This window comes from Elephas maximus, chromosome 4 (assembly GCF_024166365.1).
Source record: "Elephas maximus indicus isolate mEleMax1 chromosome 4, mEleMax1 primary haplotype, whole genome shotgun sequence".
Classification (NCBI taxonomy): Eukaryota; Metazoa; Chordata; class Mammalia; order Proboscidea; family Elephantidae; genus Elephas; species Elephas maximus.
Genome location: NC_064822.1, coordinates 184,593,992 through 184,618,328, shown reverse-complemented (window position 1 = coordinate 184,618,328; position 24,337 = coordinate 184,593,992). Strand labels below are relative to the sequence as shown.

At 40.6% G+C, this 24,337-nt stretch overlaps 2 protein-coding genes across 4 annotated transcripts in view; both read left to right on the top strand.

Moving 5' to 3' along the window:
- Nucleotides 1–18,441, top strand: part of LOC126076495 (uncharacterized) — a 170,717-nt gene extending 152,276 nt beyond the window's left edge. Inside the window, exon 5 of the mRNA XM_049884988.1 lies at nucleotides 18,341–18,441. Coding sequence (XP_049740945.1) covers nucleotides 18,341–18,423 — 83 coding nt within the window. The 3' untranslated portion in view covers nucleotides 18,424–18,441. The remainder of the gene's footprint in view (nucleotides 1–18,340) is intronic.
- MRTFA (myocardin related transcription factor A) overlaps nucleotides 1–24,337 on the top strand; it is a 138,068-nt gene that overhangs the window by 46,169 nt on the left and 67,562 nt on the right. Inside the window, exon 1 of one of the 3 annotated variants that reach the window (XM_049885185.1) lies at nucleotides 18,684–18,813. The exons of 1 other annotated variant lie outside the window; for it this stretch is intronic. In XM_049885185.1, coding sequence (XP_049741142.1) covers nucleotides 18,684–18,813 — 130 coding nt within the window. Of the gene's footprint in view, nucleotides 1–18,683; nucleotides 18,814–24,337 lie in introns of those variants that run through there. One more of the 3 variants, XM_049885188.1, reaches the window with a different exon arrangement.

Here is a 24,337-nt window from a genome sequence, read left to right as displayed (position 1 = left end):
GGTGAGAGATGGTGGTTATGATAAAGTGGTTAGATTGAAAAGCCATTTTTAAATTCTTTCATTGAACAAATATTTATTGACTACCATGTGCCAGGTGTTCTTCTTGGTGCTGGAGATAGAGCGCTCATGGAGCTTACTTTCTATTGGTAGGAGGGAGGTCAGTGACAACAATTAATTGTATTAGGAATGATAAATACCATTAAGAAAAATAAAGCGGAGAAAGGTGGTAAGAGTATAGTTAATTTAGAAAGGGTGGTCAGGGAAGGCCTTTCTGAGAAGGTGACTTTTAAGCAGACACCTAAATGAAGCAAAGGAGTGAGCCATGCTGAATTCTGGGGAAAACCTTTCCAGGCAGAGGTGGGAGCCTGCATAGCATGTTCAAGGAGCGGTGGAGTAATATGAGTGAGGAACGTATGTAGTACAAGGCAGAGATCATGTCCATCTTGTTCAACTAGTGTTGCCTTGAGCAGTACCTGGCACATAGGAGATGCTCAGTGAATACTTGTTGAATGGATGGGTGGGTGGGTGGGCAGGTGGGTAGATGAAGTTTTGAATGATGAGTGAAGAAATGATGTATTCTCTCAGACAAGCCTGGAATCTAGGAAAAGAGGGAGAGAAGAGGAAGATTGTACAGAGAAAGTTGTGGGTAAGTTTCCCAATTCCAAAAACCAAAAACCAAACCCACTGCTGTCAAGTCGATCCTGACTCGTAGCGACCCTACAGGACAGAGTAGAACTGCTCCATAGAGTTTCCAAGGAGCTCCTGGCAGATTCGAACTGCCGACCTTTTGGTTAGCAGCCGTAGTACTTAACCACTATGCCACCAGGGTTTCCAATTAGTGTCCTTCATAGAAGAGGTTAAGAGGAAGGACTCTAGAGCTAGACTGCTAGGTTCAAATCCTGGCGTTGCCATCTGCTAGATATGTGACCTTAGCTCTGGTGGCACGGTGGTTAAGCAGTTTGACCAAAAGGTCAGCAGTTTGAACCCGCCAGCTGCTCCCTGGGAGAAAGATGTGTCAGTCTGCTTCCGTAAAGATTACAGCCTCGGAAACCCTGTGGGGCAATTCTGCTCTGTCGTGTAGGGTTGCCGCGAGTCAGGATCGACTTGAGTCTGGATCGACTTGAAGGCAACCAGTAGATATGTGACCTTAGGCAAGTTACTTATCAGGGATTTGGGGATGGTTTTTTTGTAATGTAAGAATTTTGGTTTCTGAGATCAGCTTACCCTTCTGCTTGGGTATACAGTAGTTTTCAACAAGGTGCTAGTGAACACTGTAATCTATCCTAGTTAGAACTCACCAACCATAATAAGCACATCAGTATTTAGTAAGTATTTGGCCATTGCAGAATTCAAATAATAATGTTTTGAACATTATTTCATGGTTATATTTTACAAAGTATATTTTTCTTGCCTGTCACTTGTGTTTGCTGGTGACTTGAGTTACTTGTTTGCTGATAGTGTTTAAACTGCTGTGGGTCTTAACTCTGACTTCTTAGGCTGTGAAAGTCGTGATAAACCAAGAGCTATTAGTTTTAGAGACGTGTATGCTGAAAAATATCAGCTGACAAGTGCCGCAATCAGAATGAGGTAATTGAATAGTTTAAAGGCATGATTTATCAATACTCATTTAGGGGGGATAAGGAGCCCTGGTGGTGCAATTGTTAAAGTGCTCTGCCACGAACCAAAAGGTCAGCAGTTTCGAACTTACCAGCCTCTCTGTGGGAGAAGGGTGTGGCAGTCTGCTTCCCTAAAGATTTACAGCCTTGGAAACGGTATGAGGCAGTTCTGCTCTGTCCTATAGGGTCGCTGAGTCAGAATTGACTTGACGGCAGTAGGTTTGGTTTTTGGATTTATTTCTCCTGTTCCCCATTGCTGTCGAATTTGATTCTGACTCATAGCGACCCTGTAGGACAGAGTAGAACTGCCCCATAGAGTTACCAAGGAGCGGCTGGTAGATTTGAACTGCTGACCTTTTGGTTAGCACCTGAGCTCTTAACTACTGCTCTATGAGAGCTCCTTGGATTTATTTAGGGGATTATTAATATTTTAAAATTTGCCTAAGAAGTCTTCATGCATGTTATTAGCTGCCATCAAGTTGGCCCTGTACATATATACATAATTTTATATAGATGTGTAAGTCTGAGTATTTACATTCTTTTTTAAGTGCAGCCTTCTCCTTTTTGCTTAGTTCTCCCTCCCCTTCTTTTTCCTCATTCTGCACACACTGGTATATCTTTACCCCAGAACCATGTAAAATAACCTAGTATGTGTCCTTCCATGTTTCCCTGTGCACTCACATAAGCCTGTACAGGTCCATAAGCACACACAAACACCCACTCACAGAGGAGGGCCTCCTCCACTTTGCCATTTACTTGTTTTTAAACAGTATTATAGGGGCTTTTTGCCATTCGCTTTTCTCATGCAACAATACTTAATGAAATCCTTCTGCATCATCCGATAGAGCTCAAATTGATTCTGTTCAATGGCTGCATAATACTTCATGGCCTGTATATATTGTAATGTATTCAGCTTTTCATGTATTAGTGGCCGTTCATGTCTTGTCTTTTTTTTTTTTTTTTTTGCCATTATAAACAAGGCTGCAGTAAACATCCTTTTACATATGATTTTATATATTGCTGTACATATTTCTATGGAATATATTCCTAGTAGTGGAATTAATGAGTATTTTAAAATTCAGTGGACACTGCTACCAGAGTACTTCTTAGAAAGCTGTAACACTTCACATTTCCAGCAGCAGCGCATGACAGTACCATTCTCTCTACCTCTCTGCTAGATACAGGCAGCCCCCAACTTACCACATATTTGAGTTACGTCGAATCGCATTTAGGACCGTCCTTATCGGTTGGTGGCACAGTGGCTAAGAGCTACAGTTGCTAACCAAAAGGTCAGCAGTTCGAATCCACCAGCTGCTCCTTGGAAATCCTATGGGGCAGTTCCACTCTGTCCTATAGGATCATCATGGGTCGGAATTGACTCGATGGAATCAACGACAGGTTTGGCTTGTTTTTTTTTTATTACAAGTGATATGTACCACATGCAGTGTTGCAGCTTGTAATTTACTGATGTTGTCATTCTCAGGTGTTTACTTGCAGATGCTCAATTTTATAATTTAACTCCAGCAAATACTGCGGTATTTATAAAGATACTGATAATAAGAGGCAATAATAATGAAAAGTAAAACAACAAAAAAAATGAGGTATTCAACTTAAGTCAGAACGGCTTACAAGAGACTCGTCTGAACAGAACCCCGTCTTAAGTCAGGGACTACCAGTATAAAATAGGGTATTACAAACTCTCCGATGTTTTTTTTCGGCCAGTCTAATGAATGTGAAATAATAGCTTATTGTTACTTTAATGTTCTTCCAATCAAGATTTTAATTAGGACTCTTTAACAGACTGATCAGAAAAACTTGATATGAAAGCCCAACCTCTTTGGGCACCACAGCCAAATCTTGAAGTACCTGTGAGTCGTGGATTGTAAGACATCAGGGGATGAATACGGTTCCTTAACAATAAAAAGTTGGGCATTCTGATTCTATGGCATCTATTAGTGTGAAACTGTTGTATAAAATAGAGTTATGCTGAAGAAACCTTCTTCTTGGCAAATTACCTTGCTGCAGAGATAATTTTTCTGGGGAAGTTTACCACAGTGGTAAGCAGATCACACCTAAGAAGGGATTGCACTTTATATACCATACTTTACCAAACAGTTGATGCCATAATGCTAGTTTAATAAGATAATTTGTATTACTACTAGTTTTTTTTTTAACCTCGTAATGAATCATAACTTTAACAGCAATAGTAACCAGCAGCCACTTGCTGTGGGTTCCTTTCTGGCTCCTGGTGACCCCGTGTGTGTCGCAGCAGCACTGTGCTCCACAGGGTTTTCAGTGGCTGATTTCTCAGAAGAGGATCACCAGGCCTTTCTTCTGAGGTACCTCTGGGTGGACTCAAACCACCAGCCTTTCAGTTAGTGGCCCAGCACATTAACTGTTTGGTACTGACTGCCTGTCTTGTATTGGATACTTTAAATAGTTATTTCACTTCCAACAGCAGTCCTTCAAGTTAAGTAAAATTTTAGCTTGAGAAAAAGTGGAACCTTGCTAGAGTTAGGGTTGAAACCTTTGACTCAAAAGCAGTCCCTTGATTAGATGCAACATGAAAGAGCATAGATAAGACTCAAGATGATTTTGTTTTGACATATAGGCCACTACAGTCTAGGCCTTATCAATATCAGGGGCTAATTTGAATTATGATCTATCTCCATTTTCCTTTGTCTAGGATCTGGCAGTGATGATAAATAACATTACTAAGGCTTCAGTAAGTATTTGCTGGCTGAAAGACAGCTGGATGCTGTGGGTATCCATAATGTTTATTGAGTATTTGTTGGGTAGATGCCTGTTTTATTTAGATGATGTAGCAAGATGAAATAAGAAACAAGGTGCTGCTACTCCTTTCCTTCAGAGAGTTAGCATTCAGCTGCAGTTAGACATAGCCATGATGCCACCATATAAGAGGAAATTTATTCTGAAGGCACAGCAGGTAGAGTGACTAGAGTTTTTTGAGGTTAATCAGGGAATCTTTCTTGGAATAGGTAAGATTTAAGCCAGGTTTTTAAGATGATGGACATGAACAGGTGGCGGGACTACAAGTTTCCCGGAAGATACTATACTCAAAGAGTCCGTTCTCATTTGGAATGTTTCAAAATTGTAAAAAGACTGGAGTATCCTTCATCACACGTCTTTCATTTCAGATTCTAAGGTGAGGATTCCATATGATCAGATTCTTTCCTAGGCTCTTACTAACTTAAGTGACTGCTTCTTTCTGCCTCTCCTTGTCATTTTGATTGCTAGAAATTGTGGGAGTAAAGTTGAAATACAAGATGTGGATTCAACAGAATCATTTTCAGTTCTCTGTTGCTTTTCATAAAAATATAAGGATTAGAGAGAATTTTCAATTGTTCCTGGCCATTCACCTGATTTTGTTCATCAAAAAAGTTACTGTTTCCTAACAGAAAGGCCAGATGTAGCATTTTTCTTGAGATTATATGAAAATTTGAGCTCTAAGAAATTTGAGAGGATCTAGGCTAATTTTTTTCAACCACAAGGCAATTCGGTGATCAGTTTTGAATTTTTTTAATTAGTTTTTAATTACAAAAGTAATATATTTGTTTTCTTAAAATAGTAAACCTTTACAGAGAGGGCCCGTCATCCCCAATCCAATTTTGAACTCTCTTAACTTCATTGTTTACATTTAAAGCTGTGAAGTTTATTTTTATTGTACATTTAACTAAATATTTTCAATTGGTCAGTGAAGCTTTAGATAGTTAATTATTTTTTAAGAAGCGTCTTGGGAAATGCTGGTGCCTTCTTTGCAGTACAGTGTTAATAAAGAATTTGTTGTTGAATAGTGTCAAAATAGCACAAGTTCAAATATGTGATGAGGGACACTCTTTTTAAAATTATGAAGCATTTCAATTGAAATTGACTCCTTCAGTACAGTGCCTTTCAGGGTGCTCAGTAAACTCACTATCTTAAAGAGCTAAAACTTCTTTCACATTCCCAAATTGCAGACACTATGCAGTCAGGGAAACCCTGGGTGGGGCATAGCAGTTAAGAGCTATGTCTGCAGACTTTGTCTGCTAACCAAAAAGTCGGCAGTTTGAATCCACCAGGTGCTCCTTAGAAACTATGGGGCCATTCTACTGCGTCCTGTAGGGTCGCTATCAGTCAGAATCGACTCGACAGCAGTGGGCAGTGGGTATGCAGTTCAACCACCACTCGTCTGTCAGCTTGTCATACTGTGGTGGCTTGTGTGCTGCTGTGATGCTGGAAGCTGTGCCACTGGTATTTCAAATGCCAGCAGGATCACCCGTGGTGGACACGTTTCAGAGGAGCTTCCAGACTGAGACCGACTGGAAAGAAGGACCAGGCAATCTACTGCTGAAAAAATTGGCCAGTGAAACCTTCTGAATAGCAGCAGAACATTGATACGGTGCCGGAAGACGAGCCCCTCAGGTTGGAAGGCACTCAAAAGATAACTGGGGAAGAGCTGCCTCCTGAGAGTAGAGCCAGCCTTAATGATGTGGATGGAGTAAAGCTTTCGGGTACTTCATTTGCTGATGTAGCACAACTCAAAATGAGAACAACCGCAGACATCCATTAATAATTAGAACATGGAATGTAAAGTAGGAAAATTGGAAGCTGTCAAAAATGAAATGGAACACAGAAAGATATCACAGGCATTAGTGAGCTGAAATGGACTGGTATTGGCCATTTTGAATCAGACAGTTATATGGTCTACTATGCCAGGAGTGACTAATTGAAGATGAACGGCGTTGCATTCATTGTCAAAATGAACATTTTAAGATCTGTCCTGAAGTACAGTGTTGTCAGTGTTAGGACAATATCCATATGCCTACAAGGAAGACCTGTTAATAGGACTGTTATTCAAATTTATACACCAACCACTAATGCCAACCAAACCTCTTACCTTCGAGTTGATTCCGGCTTGTAGTAGTAACCTTGTAGGACAGAATAGAACTACCCAACGGGGTATCCAAGGAGCAGCTGGTGGATTCAAACTGCTGACCTTTTGGCTAGCGGTCTTAATGTTTAACCACTGTGCCACCAGGATTCCACTAACGCCAAAGGTAAAGAAATTGAAGATTTTTTTTTACCAATTTCTACAGTCTGAAATTGATCAAACATGCAATCAGGATGCATTGATAAATACTGGTGATTGGAATGCAAAAGTTGGAAACGAAGAAGGACCAGTAGTTGGAAAATACGACCTTGGTGATAGAAACGACACTGTAGATCACATAACACAGTTTTGCAAAACCAACAGCCTATTCATTGGGAATACCATTTCTCAACAACAGAAATGGAGACTGTACCGTGTGACCTAACCAGATGGAATACACAGGAATCAAATTGACTACATCTGTGGAAAGAGATGGAGAAGCTCAATATTAGTCAGAACAAAGCCACGGGCTGACTGTGAAACAGACTATCAATTGCTCATATGCAAGTTCAGTCTGAAGCTGAAAAAAATTAAAACAAGTCCGTGAAAAGCAAAGTATGACCCTGAGTATATCCCGCCTGAATTTAGAGACCATCCTAAGAATAAATTTGACACACTGCACACTAATGCCAGAGACCAAACATGAAGAAAACAAAGGGACATTAAAAAGAAAGAAAAGACCAAAATGGGTGTTAGAACAGACTCTGATATTTGCTCTTAAACATAGAGTGGTTAAAGTTTATGGAAGAAATGATTAAGTAAAAGAGCTGAACAGAAGATTTCAAAGTGTGGCTGGAGAAGACCAAGTAAAAGTATTATAATGACATGTGCAAAGACCTGGAGTTAGAAAACCAAAAAGGAAGAATACACTTGGCATTTCCCAAGCTGAAAGAACTGAAGAAAAAATTCAAGCCCTGAGTTGCAGTATTGAAGGATTCTGTGGGCAAAATATTGACTGATGCAGGAAGCATCAAAAGAAGATAGAATACAGAGTCACTGTACCAAAAAGAATTGGTCGACATTCAAACATTACAGCTTGTAGCATATAATCAAGAACCGATGGTATGGAAAGAAGGCCATCCGGCAGGAAGGCATTGGCAAAAAACAAGTCTTCAGGAATTGAGAGAATACCAGTTGAGATGTTTCAACAAACGGATGAAGCATTGGAAGTGTTCACTCATCCGTGCCAAGAAATTTGGAAGATAGCTACCTGGCCAACCGCTGGAAGAGATCCATATACATGCCCATTCCAAAGAAATGTGATCCAACAGAATGCGGAAATTACTGAATAATGTCATTAATACCATACGCAGGTAAAATTTTGCAGAAGATCATTCAGAAGCGGTTGCAGCAGTACATCAACGGGGAACTGCCAGAAATTCAAGCTGGATTCAGAAGAGGACATGGAATGAGAGATGTCATTTCTGATGCTAGATGGATCTTGGCTGAAAGCAGAGAATACCGGAAAGATGTTTATAGGTGTTTTCTGGACTGCGCAAAGATATTTGGCTGAATCATAACAAATTATGGATAACATTGCAAAGAATGGAAATTCCTGAGCATTTAGTTATGGTCATGCGGAAGCTGTACATAGACCAAGAGGCAGTCGTTTGAACAGAACAAGGGGATACTGTGTGGTTTAAAATAGGGAAAAGTGTGCATCAGGGTTGTATCCTTTCTACTGTAGTTAGTCTGTACACTGAGCAAGTAACCCAAGAAGCTGGACTATATGAAGAAGAACATGGCATCAGGATTGGAGAAAGACTCGTTAACAACCTGCATTATACAAATGACACAAGCTTGCTTGCTAAAAGTGAAGAGGACCTGAAGTACTTACTGGTGAAGATAAAAGACTGCAGCCTTCAGTATGAATTACACCTCAACATAAAACAGAAATCCTCACAACTGGACCAATGAGCAACATCATGATAAACAGAGAAGATAAAAGATTGAGGTTGTCAAGGATTTCATTTTACTTGGATTCACAACCCACACCCATGGAAGCAGCAGTCAGGAAATCAAACGACATACTGCATTGGGCAGGTCTCCTGCAAATGACCTCTTTAAAATGTTGAAGAGCAAAGATGTCACCTTAAGCACTAAGGTGTGCCTGACCCAAGCCATGGTGTTTTCAGTTGCCTCATGCATTCGAAAGCTGGATAATGAGTAAGGAAGACTGAAGAAGTATTGACACCTTTGAATTATGGTGTTGGTGAGGAATATTGAATATCCCATGGACTGCCAGAAGAACGAACAAGTCTGTCTTGGAAGAAGTACAGAGTGTTCTTTAGAAGGGAGGATAGTGAGATTTCGTCTTATGCACTTTGAACATGTTATCAGGAGGAACCAGTCCCTGGAGAAGGACATCATGCTTTGTAAAGTAGAGGATCAGAAAAAAAGAGGAAGACCTTCAGTGAGATGGATTGACACAGTGGCTGCAATAATGGGCTCAAACATAGCAACGATTGTAAGGATGGTGTAGGACCAGGCAGTGTTTCATTCTGTTGTACATACGGTTGCTATGAGTCGGAACTGACTTGATATAACCTAACAACATGCAGTTCAGTGGCCCTCCTGTTTGTACTCTCCTCAGACTGGAGCTTGTATGTGTCTGTGTGAACTAGTGGGATGGTGAGTCAGTGAGTGGCTACTAGGCACCCTGCTTCTAGGGAGAATGTATGGATTTACAGAAGGATTAGCATGAAGTACCCTTGCTTCAGAGGACATAAGTGAAGGGAGATGGCCTTGTGGTAGAGGGGATATGGCAGCTTTCAACTTTGAAAGATGCAAAGAATTCAAGAATCAAAGACAGTGAAGTAATGAGAAAGAGCCAGCAGATAGATTTTTACTGGACTGTACAATTCAAATTTTGTTGCCATTTCATAATGTTGAGGGTTTGATTGACTAGTGATGTCTGAGCAAATGGTACATTGCAGGGCTCTCACAAGCGGCTATGCTGAAGCACAAATGAAGAGGTTTCTAGCCTTGTTACCTCAGCTCTCCTGCATCTCAAGGGAAGAACCTACCTTTGTGCTCTATGGGGCTTTTCTTGCTAATTCACTGTAGAGCCTGGAGACCTTTGAGCAGAGTGGAACAGAGCAGGGACGCTGAGGTTGTTCAGAAGCTTCGCTAGCTGCTGGCTTCCCCGTGCATTGACAAAGGTGCAGGAATGGAGGAGGGTAGCAAAAAGATGTCCTTTGTGACACTGGGTAGGGAAAAGATGCTAGGGCTCCCTGGAAGCATGGTAATTAATCTACAGAAGGCCATCATTGTAAAGGAAATTATAAGCCACCAATAAGAAAAAGGAATGTAACTAGGTATGCGGGGATGGTTCAGCATTAGAAAAACAATTAACATAATCTATCATATTAAAAAAAAATTATTTTATTTTATTTTTTTTAATCGTATAAATAAAACAAAAGACAAGAACCACCTGATTTTATCAATTGATGCAGAAAAGGCACTTGACAAAGTTTGGCACCCATTCGTGACAAAAAAAAAACTCTCAGCAAAATAGGAATAGAAGAAAAATTCCTCAGCATACTAAAGGGCACTTATACAAAGCCAGTAGCCAACATCATCCTAAATGGAGAGAGTCTGAAAGCATCCCCCTTGAGATCGGGAACCAGACAAGGATGCCTTTTATCACCACTCCTATTCAACGTTGTGCTGGAGGTCCTAGCCAGAGCAATTAGGCTAGAGAAAGCAATAAAGGGCATCCAGATTGGTAAGGAAGAAGTAAAAGTATCTCTGTTTGCATTTGACATGATCTTATACACAGAAAACCCTAAGGAATCCTCAAGAAAACTACTGAAGCTAATAGAAGAGTTCAGCAGAGCATCAGGATACAAGATAAACATACACAAATCGGTCGGATTCCTTTACACCAACAAAAAGAACATCGAAGAGGAAATCACCAAATCAATACAATTTACAGTGGCCCCGAAGATAAAGTACTTAGGAGTAAATCTTACCAGATATGTAAAAGACTTATACAAAGAAAACTACAAAACACTTCTGCAAGAAACCAAAAGAGACCTACGTAAGTGGAAAAAACATACCTTGCTCAGGGATAGGAAGACTTAACGTTGTAAAAATGTCTATTCTACAAAAAGCCATCTATAGATACAATGCAGTTCTGATCCAAATTCCAATGACATTTTTTAATGAGATAGAGAAATCACCAACTTCATATGGAAGGGAAAGAGGCCCCGGATAAGTAAAGCATTACTGAAAAAGAAGAACAAAGTGGGAGGCCTCACTCTACCTGATTTTAGAACCTATTGTACTGCCACAGTAGTCAAAACAGCCTGGTACTGGTACAACAACAGATACGTAGACCAATGAAATAGGATTGAGAATCCAGACATAAATCCATCCACATATGAGCAGCTGATATTTTACAAAGGCCCAAATCCAGTTAATTGGGGAGAAGACTGTCTTTTTAACAAATGGTGGTGGCATAACTGGCTATCCATCTGCAAAAAAATGAAACAAGACCGTGCACAAAAACGAACTCAAAATGGTTCAAAGACCTAAACGTAAAATCTAAAACGATAAAAGATCATGGAAGAAAAAATAGGGACAATGTTAAGAGCCTTAATACGTGGCATAAACAATATACAAAACATTACTAAAAATGCAGAAGAGAAACCAGATAACTGGGAGCTCCTAAAAATCAAACACCTATGCTCATCGAAAGACTTCACCAAAAGAATAAAAAGACTACAGACTGGGAAAAAGTTTTTAGCTGTGACATTTCCGATCAGCACCTGATCTCTAAAGTCTGTATGATTTCTGCATAAACTCAACTCAAAAGGCAAATAGCCCAGTTAAAAAATGGGCAAAGGATATGAACAGGCACTTCGCTAAAGAAGACATTCAGGTGGGTAATAGGTACATGAGGAAATGCTCACGATCATTAGCCATTAGAGAAACGCAGATCAGAACTACAATGAGATTCCATTTCACTCCAACAAGAGTAGCATTAATCCAGGAAACACAGAATAATAAATGTTTGCCATCAATGGATGAATGGGTAAATAAATTATGGTATATTCACACAATGGAATACTACCCATCGATAAAGAACAGTGATAAAACTGTGAAACATTTCATAACATGGAGGAATCTGGAAGGCATTATGCTGAGTGAAATTAGTTGCAAAAGGACAAATATAGTATAAGACCACTATTATAAGAACTCGATAAATAGTTTAAACAGAAAAGAATATATTCTTTGATGGTTATGAGAGGGGGGAGGGAGGGAGGGTGAGGGGTATTCACTAATTAGATAGAAGATAAGAACTACTTTAGGTGAAGGGAAAGACAGCACACGGTACAGAAGAGGTCAGCACAACTGGACTAAACTAAAAGCAAAGAAGTTTCCTGAATAAACTGAATGCTTTGAAGGCCAACCTAGCAGGGGTGGGGGTTTGGGGACCATGGTCTCAGGGGACATCTAAGTTAATTGGCATAATAAAATCTATTAGGAAAACGTTCTGCATCCCACTTTGGAGAGTGGCGTCTGGGGTCTTAGACACTAGCAAGCAGCCATCTAAGATGCATCAATGAGTCCAATGAGTCTCAACCCACCTGGAGCAAAGGAGAATGAAGAACACCAAAGACACAAGGTAACTATGAGCCCAAGAGACAGAAAGGGCCACATAAACCAGAGACTACATCAGCCTGAGACCCGAAGAACTAGATGGTGCCTGGCTACAACCGATGACTGCCCTGACAGGGAACACAACAGAGAACCCCCTGAGGGAGCAGGAGAGCAGTGGGATGCAGACCCCAAATTCTCGTAAAAAGACCAGACTTAATGGTCTGACTGAGACTGGAAGGATCCCGGAGGTCATGCTCCCCAGACCTTCTGTTAGCCTAAGACAGGAACCATTCCCAAAGCCAACTCTTCAGACAGGGATTGGACTGGACAATGGGATAGAAAATGATGCTGGTGAAGAATGAGCTTCTTGTGTCAAGTAGACACATGAGACTCTGTTGGCATTTCCTATCTGGAGGGGAGATGAGAAGGCAGAGGGGGTCAGAAGCTGGTGGAATGGACACAAAAAGAGTGGAGGGAAGAAGTGTGCCGTCTCATTACGGGGAGAGCAGTTAGTATGCAAACCGAAACCAAACCCAGTGCCGTTGAGTCGATTCCGACTCACAGCGACCCTATTGGACAGAGGAGAACTGCCCCATAGAGTTTCCAAGGAGCGCCTGGCGGATTCGAACTGCTGACCTTTTGGTTAACAGCCGTGGCATTGAACCGCTATGCCACCGGGTACCAAAGCGTATATAAATTTTTGTATGAGAGACTGACTTGATTTGTAAACTTTCACTTAAAGCACAATAAAAAATTTAAGAAAGAAAAAGAAATGTAAAAGTATGGTATCCTTTTTGTTTATAAGCTTAGGCTTTTACTTTGGTAGAAGAGATTATAGACTGTACTTGAAAATCCTGTCCTGTTTCTCCTTTGCTTCAATTTTCCTGTTTGGGCTGAAGCCTCACATGCCTGCTTTCAGTGCAGAAGAGAACGTATGTGGTAAAGTTTGAATAAAATCAGTTTGACTTTTAAGGTCTGAGATCACAAAAAAGCCGTTCTCTCTTTGTGTTGTATATTCTGGCTTCAAAATCTTTAAATGCCCGCTGTTGTTTTGAAGTCATTTGTTAAGAAATATACATTCTTAAAAGACAGTGAAAGCATTCTTGAGTATGTGATTATAGGGAGGCATCAGTCTTGTCTTTTTGGCTTGAAAAATATACTAATTGCTCTGCCTCTTTTCTCCTGGGAGGCATGGTTACTCAAAGGCACAGCCAGTTGGAAAACTCCTTCCCCCTTGGTTTTTCTGTTTCAAAAAATTCTGCTTGCAGTAAACAGCCTGTCCACAGTGGGCTCTGGCCCCTCTGCCCCACAGCTTATGTTCAGACTGCGTATCAGTTCCCTGTGCTGTCTCTGCTCTTCACATGACTCCGTATTAGAGAACCAGAGCCAGGAGTCCTGGGAGAGATTGGGGCTGGCTCCCTATTTTAGGTGATGGTTTTTATTTAATTTACGGGGTCATGTAATACAGACAGATGTTAGCAGTTTGAGAAATCCTAAAGGAATGTTAGTTCCAAGCATGACAACTTTACAAGCAAGCTGTTGTGAATTCATTAAAGTGTGAATTTGGTAACATTGGACAGATCTTTTTTTTATACCTTTATACCTTGCTCCCCCGGTTTTCTAGCCTGTGAGTATTTTTGTATGGATGATGGGAGATCATGGCTGTCCTAAAGATGGAATATCAAAATGAAACAAAAATAAAACAAAAGGGACCATTTGCTGAGTATTTTCTGTATACTTGACACACTGACTTACAGATTGATTATCTCATCAAATTCATCCTACAGCCATAGGAATGCGGTGATGTTTTCCCCATCTTCAGGTAAGGAGATGAAAGCTCAGAGAGTTTAAGGGACTTGCCCAAAGCCAGACTGGTGGTAGGTGGGAAGGCTGGAATTTGAACAAAGGTCTGATTCCCAAGTGCAAAGCTGTCAACTATCACAAGGCTTCTATCCTATTTCTGAGGGGCAGAGGATTTTGCTAAGTCTTGGGCAGAAGAAAACGTAATCTGGTTCTCTTGGTGGCTTGGTCGTTCATTTATTTAATACCTGACTCGTCTCTCCCCAGCCTCTGCTAGCACGCGAGTTCTGTGGGGAGACCCTGTCTGCCCTGGGCATTGCTGTGTCTCCAGCTCCTAGCATTTGCCTAACAGACGCTTAGTGAATATTTATCGAATGAACAAGTGTGTACAATTAACCACAGAAAACGGAAGTCAACTGACATTTTGTTTGTAAAATTTTTGTTAGTCTGTGGCATATTTGTAAATACAGTAAAGTGCGTCTTAGACTAGTATTGAACAGGCTTATTAGTGGCATATATAGACTTTTGGATAAGAAAGAAACATATACCGCCCCATATGCTTTCTGGAAATTATCAGCAGTGTGAGTGTTCTTCATTTCCCTGCTCACCATCACCCTTGTCATTTCCACTCTACTGTCAAAGGGACTGTCTGTTCTCCATTCCTCAACTAAATGCTATTTTCACACCTTTTGATTTTGTATGTTCTTCCCTCCCTTTGGTTGGAATGCTCTTGCCCATCTTTTTTTGCTTTGTTTTGGACTTTTCTTTTTTTAATCATTCAGGACCCTGCTCAGGTGTATTCTCCTCCTGGAGACCTTTTCTGACTCCTCCAAGCCCAGTGACATACCCCTCTTCTGTGTACCCCTCATCATGCTGGAGAATTTTCTAATTGGGCACAAGCCTATTTTTGAACAGCTGGTGTTGTAAGTTCCATGAGGGCAGGGACTCAGGTGTTTCATCTCTGCTTGTGTCCACAGTGCCTGGTAGGCAGAGAGTAAGGATTTAAAGAAAAATGAAACGAACAGCGTAGCTTGCCTAGTCTAACCATAAATCTTAGAGAACCATCCCTTTTTAGAGATGGAGGAAACCCTGTTTGTCCCATCCCCTCCTTTTCTAGAGATGAAGGTGACTCCCCTGAGGTCATACAACTAGTACAGGTGCAAACCAGGGCTTCGACTCATTGCTTTTTGAGAGAAAAAAAAATTTTTTTGTTTTTCTTATTATAAAAAAAAAAAAAAAATTTTTTTTATTATAAAGGCGTTTAATTTAGAACGTTTAGAAAATTCAGATTTAAAAAAGGGAGAAAGAGAGAAAATAAAACTATCGGTTCCCACTACTTACATAGTGACCATCTTTCTACCCTTCTGTGCATATATAGAGAGGTATATGTAGATGTTACACAATCGTGTAACTCTTGACAGCCCGCATTTACTGAATGCTTATAGAGCAGGTTCTGTTCTAAGTGCTTACATCTGTTAACTCATTTATTACTTACACCAACTCTATGAGGTAGATACTATTATTATCCCTACTTTACAGATGAAGGAACGGAGGCATCGAGAAAGGTTAAGTATCTCAGGGTCACACAGCTAGTAAGTGATGGAGCCAAGATTTAAGCCCAGGCAATCTAGCTCTATAGCCAATATTCTTAACTACTACTCCATACGACCTCTATCCGTAATATTTTGTAATCTGCTTTTTAAAAAAGTTGAGGGATAATTTACTTACAGCAACAGTTACCCATTTCGGGGGGTTCAGGTTGATGAGCTTCGATAAATGGTCAACTACCACCACAATCAAGATATATAGAATATATTTCCATCATCCTCAAAAGTTCCCTCTTAAGACCAGACTTAATGATTTGACTGAGGCTGGCGGGGCCAGGGAAGACACAGGTGCCGGACTGTTAGCCCAGAATGGAAACCATTCCCAAAGCCAACTCTTCAGACAAAGATTAGACTGGACTATAAGATATAAAATGATACTGGTGAGGAGCGTGCCTTTTAGCTCAAGTAGACACAGAGACTAAATGGGCAGCTCCTGTCCGGAGGAGAGATGAAAAGGCAGAGGGGGACAGGAGCTGGTTGAAGGGACACGGGAAATACGAGGTGGAGAGGAGGAGTGTGCTGTCACATCATAGAGAGAGCAACTAGGGTCACATATCCATGCGTGTTTAAGTTTTTGCATGAGAAACTGATGGGAATTGTAAACTTTAACTTAAAGCGTGCGTGTGCGCATGCACACACACACAGAGACACACACACAGAGGCAGACACACAAAGTTCCCTCTTGCTTCTTTGTAATCAGTCTATTTTCCTACTCTCAGTCCCTGGCAACCACTGATCTGATGATTTCTGCTCCTGTAGTTTTTTAAAGTTTTGCCTTTTCCAGAATCTCATATAAATGCAGTCATACAGTATCTAGCATTTTGTGCCTGACTTCTTTCTTTCACTTAGCATAATGCTTTTGAGATTCATCCATCCCTTTGCCTGTAGCAGTAGTTTGTGGTGTTTTTTTTTTTTTTTTTTTTTAATTGCTGAGTACTAGTCCATTATATGGATGTACCACGATTTTTTGTTTTGTTCAGCAGTTAAAGGACGCTTAGGTTGTTTCTAGTTTTTGGCAATTACAAATTAAAGCTGCTATGAATACTCACATACACTTCTTTATGTGGGTATATGTTTTCATTTATCTTGGATAAATACTCAGGAGTGGAATTACTAGGTTATATGGCAAAAGTATAAGTTTAACTTTATAAGAAAATACCAAATTGTTTTCCAAAGTAGCAATAGCATTTTGCATTCCCCCAAGTAATTGTTTCTCATCCTTACCAGCAAGTTATTTATTGGTAATATTTGTATTCTAGCACTAGCCAAATATGTGTCTCTGCATGGGCTGGTTAGAAAAGGTTGTTACCTAAATGAAGAATTTCTGATTGAAGTTTTCTTGTTTTAAAAAAATTTTTTTTTTTCTATAGCTTTACCTTTGCATTTTACAAATATAACATCTTACAATGAGAGGGGAGTGGACGAGAATGAGTGAGTCTTCTCTCAAAGCCTCCTGGTTGACCCTACGAGTAGGGGCTATGGTGGGTGATGGTGACACACTTGAGTCTTATACAGTACCTATTTTTCTCCTGGGACAGAAGCTCAGCAGAGAGGTTATCCTTCCATACTCTGTACTGTGTGCCTTTCACAGCTTTCAAGTGCTGAGGAGCCTTGTGGGGAGAAGAATATGGGGGCACATCTGGCTGTGCTGCCAGCCTGGCTCCCTCTGTCTTTAGATGGGAACACCAATGAGTGTCCTAGTGGTAGCTATTTATATAATTAGCCGGATAACCAAAAAACCAAACCCAAACCCGTTGCAGTGGAGTTGATTCTGACTCATAGTGACCCTATAAGACAGAGCAGAATTGTCCCATAGGGTTTCAAAGGAGTGGCTGGTGGATTCGAACTGCCCACCTTTTGGTTAGTAGTTGCAGTTCTTAACCACTGCACCACTGGGGTTCCAATAAGCTGGGTAGGTTTTTCAATTCAGTCTGTTGGTGTAGCTGTGTTGATTTCCTACCCAGTAATTTGAATAATGGAACTCTGACATCCTAGGTAGTAAAAGCAATGGTGAAGTAAGATGAGGTTAACAAGAGAAGGGTGGGAATCTCAGATCTTTGGTGGACTGACATTATAGTCCGAAACCCTGGTGTGTAGTGGTTAAGTGCTACAGCTGCTAACCAGAAGGTTGGAAGTTCAGATCTACCAGGTGCTCCTTGGAAACTGTGGGGCAGTTCTGCTCTGTCCTGTAGGGTCGCTATGAGTTGGAATTGACTTGACAGCAATGAGTTTGGTTTTAGTTTTGGCCACTATTGTCCAGTTCATTGTCTCTGACACTAGCTAGCATTTTAAGAATATTTATTTCATTTCTAAACAGAAAACTCAAATATGTACTGAGCTATATCTTCTTTTAGAGATTTTATCAGCAAAATGTTTGCAAATTGCTAAGCTTTATTATTCATTCATTTGTTCATTCATTAAGCAAAATTGTCAGTTAACTACTATGTTTATGGTACCCTTCTAGGTGCTTGTTTCAAAGTAAATTCTTCCAGAGTTTTTTCCTTGATACTTTTTTTAACCCACATTTGATATCTTTCATATAAAAACACTTTACAAACAAATGACAAGAAAAATTAGAGCTCTCATCCCAGCTTGTGCAGGCTTTGCACAAGAAGGAAGGGAGTCAGAGGAGAGAAGAGGGAACCTGGTCATGTGATATGGCATGTCTGACAGACGCCTTTTGGTTCTGAGCAAAGAAACCAACTGTTTGCTATTTTGGGTGAATGAGGTTGGTTGGTTGATACGAGCATTTTCTCTAAGGGAACCCTCTTCTCTTCCAGCTCTACACATTGAAATCATCCCAGTCCTGCTTTTTGGCATTTGGCTAGCGGAGGGAGGTGTTTGTGTCAAGGCCCAGTGCTGACAGGAAGAAATGTTTTGCCAGGAGACTTACTGATTCTGACCTTCTGCTGTCACTGCTTTTCATGCCCCACTCCCCAAGTGGACTTGGGATCTAGCTGTTCCTGCAAGCCTTCGCACTGCAGACGTGCAGAGTGCCCGCTTTAACCTAGAGAGCCACGCTAATCAGCTCTTCAGCAAATGATGAATGGCCTCTTCAAGGAGTGAGGGAAGGAGGACTGGTTTTTGTAACATTGGCCTTCAGAGTCGCACATCTCCTCCAGCATGCTGGAGGAGACAACCAAGATTTGTCAGCCCACCTGCAGGCGTCTGCCACTCTCATGGATTGTCCTGAAGCCGGGGAAGGACAGCTCCTCGGCAGTGTGCCTGGCCCCTTATCACAGTTTGCGGGAAGGTTAGCATATTTATCCCTTTGGGATTTGCATGCTTTTGTTTCCTCTTAAATTTACTGCTGCCTTTTTTTTATCCCGTCACTATTTCTCTGTAGCCATCCAGACTTTGACTTTGCATAGTTGATTCCCCCAGGGTTTATATTACTGTGTTTTGAGCACACAACAGGTAACTGACAGTACTGAGTGTAGTACTGAAGGGTGCATTACAGGACCAGATGGAACAGAGTTTAGGACGTTTTACTTTATTATTCCTTTACTTCACCCATGCAGAGCCAAGACTAGATTGTGGAGGAAGGGAAGAAAAAACTTTAATAATTATCTCCAAGGCCCAAGAACACTAAGATACCATAATTCAAAATAAAATAACAGTTGGAAGGGTTTTTACTTGTATTACATTATTAATTTTGGTTAATTTGAACTGGCTTTCCCAATCTTTTTAGAAACTCTAGAATTGCATTAGAATTACGTACAGGTGATGCAGATAGAAGACTTTTTTGGTTAACATCCAACAAGAAGTTCTTCTCTGTGAACAGCCCTTTTTGTATTCTGAAACTGCTGGAAAAAAAATTATTCTTTGGGAGTAGAATGGACAGATTTGAGTTCTATAAAAAAGTTGTAAATTTGATGAAAATTCTTTCAGAATCAAATCTGAATGGAAAAGAATTATCAACATTTTCCTTCTCCTACCTTGGAAATCCTGTATTATCCATTCTCAGAATTTATATGTAATCTATAATATTGATTTCATAAATGCTACTTTTCTGAACACTCAAAGACATTTGAATTTTCGCGATTTCCTGGGGACTTTTCTAACCCTCGACAGGGTGAGCTGAGCATGTGGAGTAGGCAATGAATGAAGGCCCTGAAGACGAGGTGAGTGATTATCGGTGTCCACATAGTTTTCAAAGCTGGTTGAGAGGCAGTTGGTTTTTCTTGGAATATCTAGAAATGTTCTGGACTAATGCCAGAGAAACAGGAGGGCAACATTAGAGGGAAGATGATCGAGAGACGGAGAGGCAGTATGGGTCGAGACCAAAAACTTTGGTCTGCTACTGCTGACTTTCTCTAGTGCAGAGGGTTGTAACGTTTCACATTCCCAGCCTGATCCTTAAGAGTATCTTTCTCTACGTACAGAATCCTGGAGGGACTAGAAATGAAGACTTGTTGTTATAAGGAGGATCAGGATGGCAAGTTTAGATAAGTACCCCATACATTTATCTGATTTTCGGATGTGCTTAGAACCTTGTACTTAGAATTCATTGTGTCTCCTGGGTCTGGAGAGGACTCAGATAACTTTATATATATACATACATGCATAATACTATATATTATTTTGTAAACTGCAGAAAAGAAATTGGGCATTAGATGGTGAAAGTATAAAAGGTGTCTAAGGTAACTCCTTTTGGGCTGAAGCAGGTGTTTGAGGGACAAAGAGATCTTCCTTGAATTACTCAATTAAAGATACCCAGTGGAAATGACTCTTAGTCTTGTGTTTCATTATAGAAGAATCTCTACTAATAATCTTTCTCTTCTTTTATAGTTTTCATAGTTCTGTCTTTTTCCTAATAAAGAAAAAAAGATTCTAAAGCTGGTACACTTTTTTTTTTTTAAGAAATAATTATTCAGGATCATACCTGTGATACTATTCTCATTGTTTTAGTTGACAGTTGAAAAGGCCTAGAATAATAGGAACCACACTTTTTTACTTACCCCTTAGGCATTAGGACCTGCAGTTTTCTTTCTCTATAGACTTTGGCAAGGATTGGTTTTACATTTTTTAGGAGTGAGCGGCCTTGGAAGATTGGCAGTTTGTGGTTTTATACAACCTTCTGGTACAGCAGTGTCTGATAGAATACTCTTCAGTGATGGAAATGTTCTATACCTGCACGTCCAGTACAGTAGCTGCTAGCTGCATGTGGTTATGAGACTTGAAATGTGGTTAGAGTGACTGAGAAACTTAATTTTTAATCTTACTGTATTTTAATTAAATTTAAATAGCATATGTGGCTAGTGGCTGGCTACCATATTGGACAGCACAGTTCTAGACCCTTCACAGCCTGACCTTACCCAGCTTTTCCAGCTACCTTCTACTGTTCCCTTTTACAAGCTTAATGCCCCAGCTAGATTGGAGAGGATTGGTTATATTCTGAACCTTACAGCATTTCCCACCTCCAGGCCTTGGCCAGTGCTGCTCCTCTGTGGTTTGTGAAACCCTGTCTTTCCTGCAAAGACACTTTGTATGCTACTTCTCTTAGAAAGTTTACCTAATCCTCTTTTTTGTAATCTGGTAGTTTATTATCTATAAACCCTTAAAGCACTTATAACACGTATCTTTAATTACAGTGATTTGTTTTACATTTCTTATCTTCTCTGTAAGGGGCTTATGTAGTTTTTATGGTTATGTGTATGTGATATGTTTAAGTCTTTGCTCTTCTTTTCCCTCCAAATGCCTAGCAAAGTGTTTTTATACATAATAGGAGGTTAGTAGGCATTGGCTGAAATAGTCTACGGAGATTGCTGATGGTTACCGTGCTTCCCAGGCACTAGAGGGCAGTATGATGTCCAAGCAAAATGTGATGTTTTTCCCCAAGTGGCATAAGTATTTTGAGCACTGTATCCTAATTCAGTTTTGTTCAGAGTCTCGTATTAACAACTCTAGCCTACAGAAGGAACTCATATCTGTCAATTGTTAGTGGTATTAATAAATAACCTTTTCCCATAATTGTCTTCAGTTAGATTCAGAATATGATGTTGGACCATGAGATTGGTAAGATTCTTACTGGGAGGAAACTTGGAACATCTGAGAAACACTGGCCAAGGCATCAGGTATCAGAGATTAATTCCTTGAGGACGGAAGCCTTTTTGTGGTAGTCAGCTAGGGCTCCAGCACCGAGCTGGTAGTCAGGAACCTCAAATTCTTGGTTTGATCTTTCCAATGGTGAGCTTGGCTGAGTTGCTCTAAGCTTGGTGAACCAGTTTTTCTCGTTGTTTAATGGGTATAATGTCTGCTGTCTTAACTCACAGGGTCAAATGAGATACCATGTGTGAAAGTTAACTCTGTAAAGTATTATCTAGATGAGTAGTGTTATTTTCCTTCTTGATTCTGACCTAGTACCAAGGACCAAGGCGTGCACATAGTGATTCACTATATTTATGACATTAATTTTTAAATTTTAGATAAAGGATTACTCTGTGAAGATTGCCGAGCAATGTATTGATACAGTTACCCCACCCAAGTGGACACACAGAGAGGTGATTAGAGTCACAATAGTTTGGTTAACATATATCCTGTCCTTTGATGTTATGCAACCTCGAAATGAACTATATTTAAAAAAAAAAAAAAAAAACAGTTTAAACTCTTTATAGTCTCATCTCTAGTGGATTTATTCTTGTCCTTAATAGTAACAACAATAAAAAACCCTTTGCTGTCAAGTCAATTCAACTCATAGTGACCCTCTAGGACAGAGCAGAACTGTCCCATAGGGTTCCCAAGGAGCGGCTGGTGAATTCAAACTGCCGACCTTTTGGTTAGCAGCTGAACGCTTAACCACGGTGGCACCAGGGCTCCCTCTCCTTAATACTGACTTAAAATATTCAGAATGAGCCAATTATTGTGAGGTTTTTGAACTCATTATAGAAAACCAGGTTCAACTACGATTACCTAGCCCAAACTGATACAGCTTTTTGGATTAGAAAATAAGCAAGCTATTCTAGAAGAGGATAGTGTAGTGGTTGCTTTTTGTTGAGCACTACAATCAGCCTGAATGGAGCCTTCTCTAGTAAATCATTAGATATGTTGAATAAAATGTTCAGCTGAAGGTTGTCATGCAACCTCCCAGTTACAAAACACTCTTGCCAAAGAGAGTTGCAGTTATGATATCTGCAATCGAATCATTTCCTGTTCAGGCTTGAAGGTGGGGAACCGTCCAAAACTTCAGTCTTGAAAGATCTAGAAATGCCTTGGGGTGAGGCCAAGGTGGCAGAGTAGTCAGACATGTCCTGTGGTCCCTCTTGCAACAAAGACCTGAAAAAACAAGTGAATCAATTATATATGACAATCTAGGAGCCCTGAACATAAAAGACAAAGTTGAGGAGTCAGAGCAGCAGGAGGAAGGAGACATAGTTCAGAAGCAGCGAGGATTTGCCAGACCTGACCTGGCCAGCACCCTGCAGGCTGGATTGATTGGTGAGCATGGGCTCAGGTAAGCAGTAGTGCTCAGGATGTGTTTTCCACACCAGGAGAAACTGAGCAGCGTAGAGTCTGCACGAGCCTCCGGAACCAGGGAGAACCGGTGCTGAGTCTGAGAAGGTTAAGTGTGAGCATCTAATATACCAAGTGAGATTTTAAAAAAAAAACCCTTCCCTTGTCTGGGAAGTACCTCTTTCCCATTTACAGGCCCCCTCCCCACTCTGTTTCAGTCCAGTCAGGCTTCAGTGATTGCCACACCCCCTGGACTGGAAGTGGGGCCCATCAGCTTTGAAAGGGAACAAATTAACAAACAGGAAAAAATAACCTGCCAGCACCTCTAAGCTGGGAACTCAGAGCAGTTAGAGCCCCTTTGCCTAGGCACACGCATAAGGGATCCACAGACTTTGAACACCTTTTACCCCTGCCTAGACCTATGTGGGCCCATTTCAACAGCGTAGGCCTTCGTTGTTGTGGTTAGGTGCCATCGAGTGGGTTCCAACTCATTACAACCCCACGTATAACGGAACGAAACACTACCCAGTCCTGTGCCATCCTCACAATTGTTATGCATAAGTTGACTGTTGCACCCACTGTGTCAATCCATCTCATCGAGGGTCTTCCTCTTTTTTGCCGACCCTGTACTTCACCAAGCATGATGTGCTTATCCAGAGACTGATCCCTCCTGACAATGTGTCCAAAGTATGTGAGATGTAGTCTCACCATCCTTGCTTCTAAGAAGCATTCTGGTTATACTTCTTCAAGACAAATTTATTCATTCTTTTCACAGTCCATGGTATATTCAATATTCTTCTCCAACACCACAATTCAAAGGTGTCAGTTCTTCTTCGGCCTTCGTTATTCATCATTCAGCTTTCACCTGCATAGGAGGCAGTTGAAAAACACCATGGCTCGGGTCAGGTGCACCTTAGTCTTCAAGGTGACATCTTTGCTTTTCAACACTGCAAAAAGGTCTTTTACAGCAGATTTGCCCAATGCAATGCATCTTTTGATTTCTTGACTGTTGATTGTAGAGCCAAATAAAATGAAATCCTTGACAACTTCAACCTTTTCTCTATTTATCGTGCTGTTGCTTATTGGTCCAGTTGTGAGGATTTTTGTTTATGTTGAGGAGTAATCCATACTAAAGGCTGTGGTCTTACATCTTCATCAGTAAGTGCTTCCAGTCCTCTTCACTTCCAGCAAGCGAGGTTACGTCATCTGCATAATGCAGGTTGTTGATGAGTCTCCCTCCAATTCTGATGCCCTATTCTTGTTTATATAGTCCAGCTTCTCGGATTATTTGCTCAACATATAGGTTGAATAAGTATGGTGAAAGG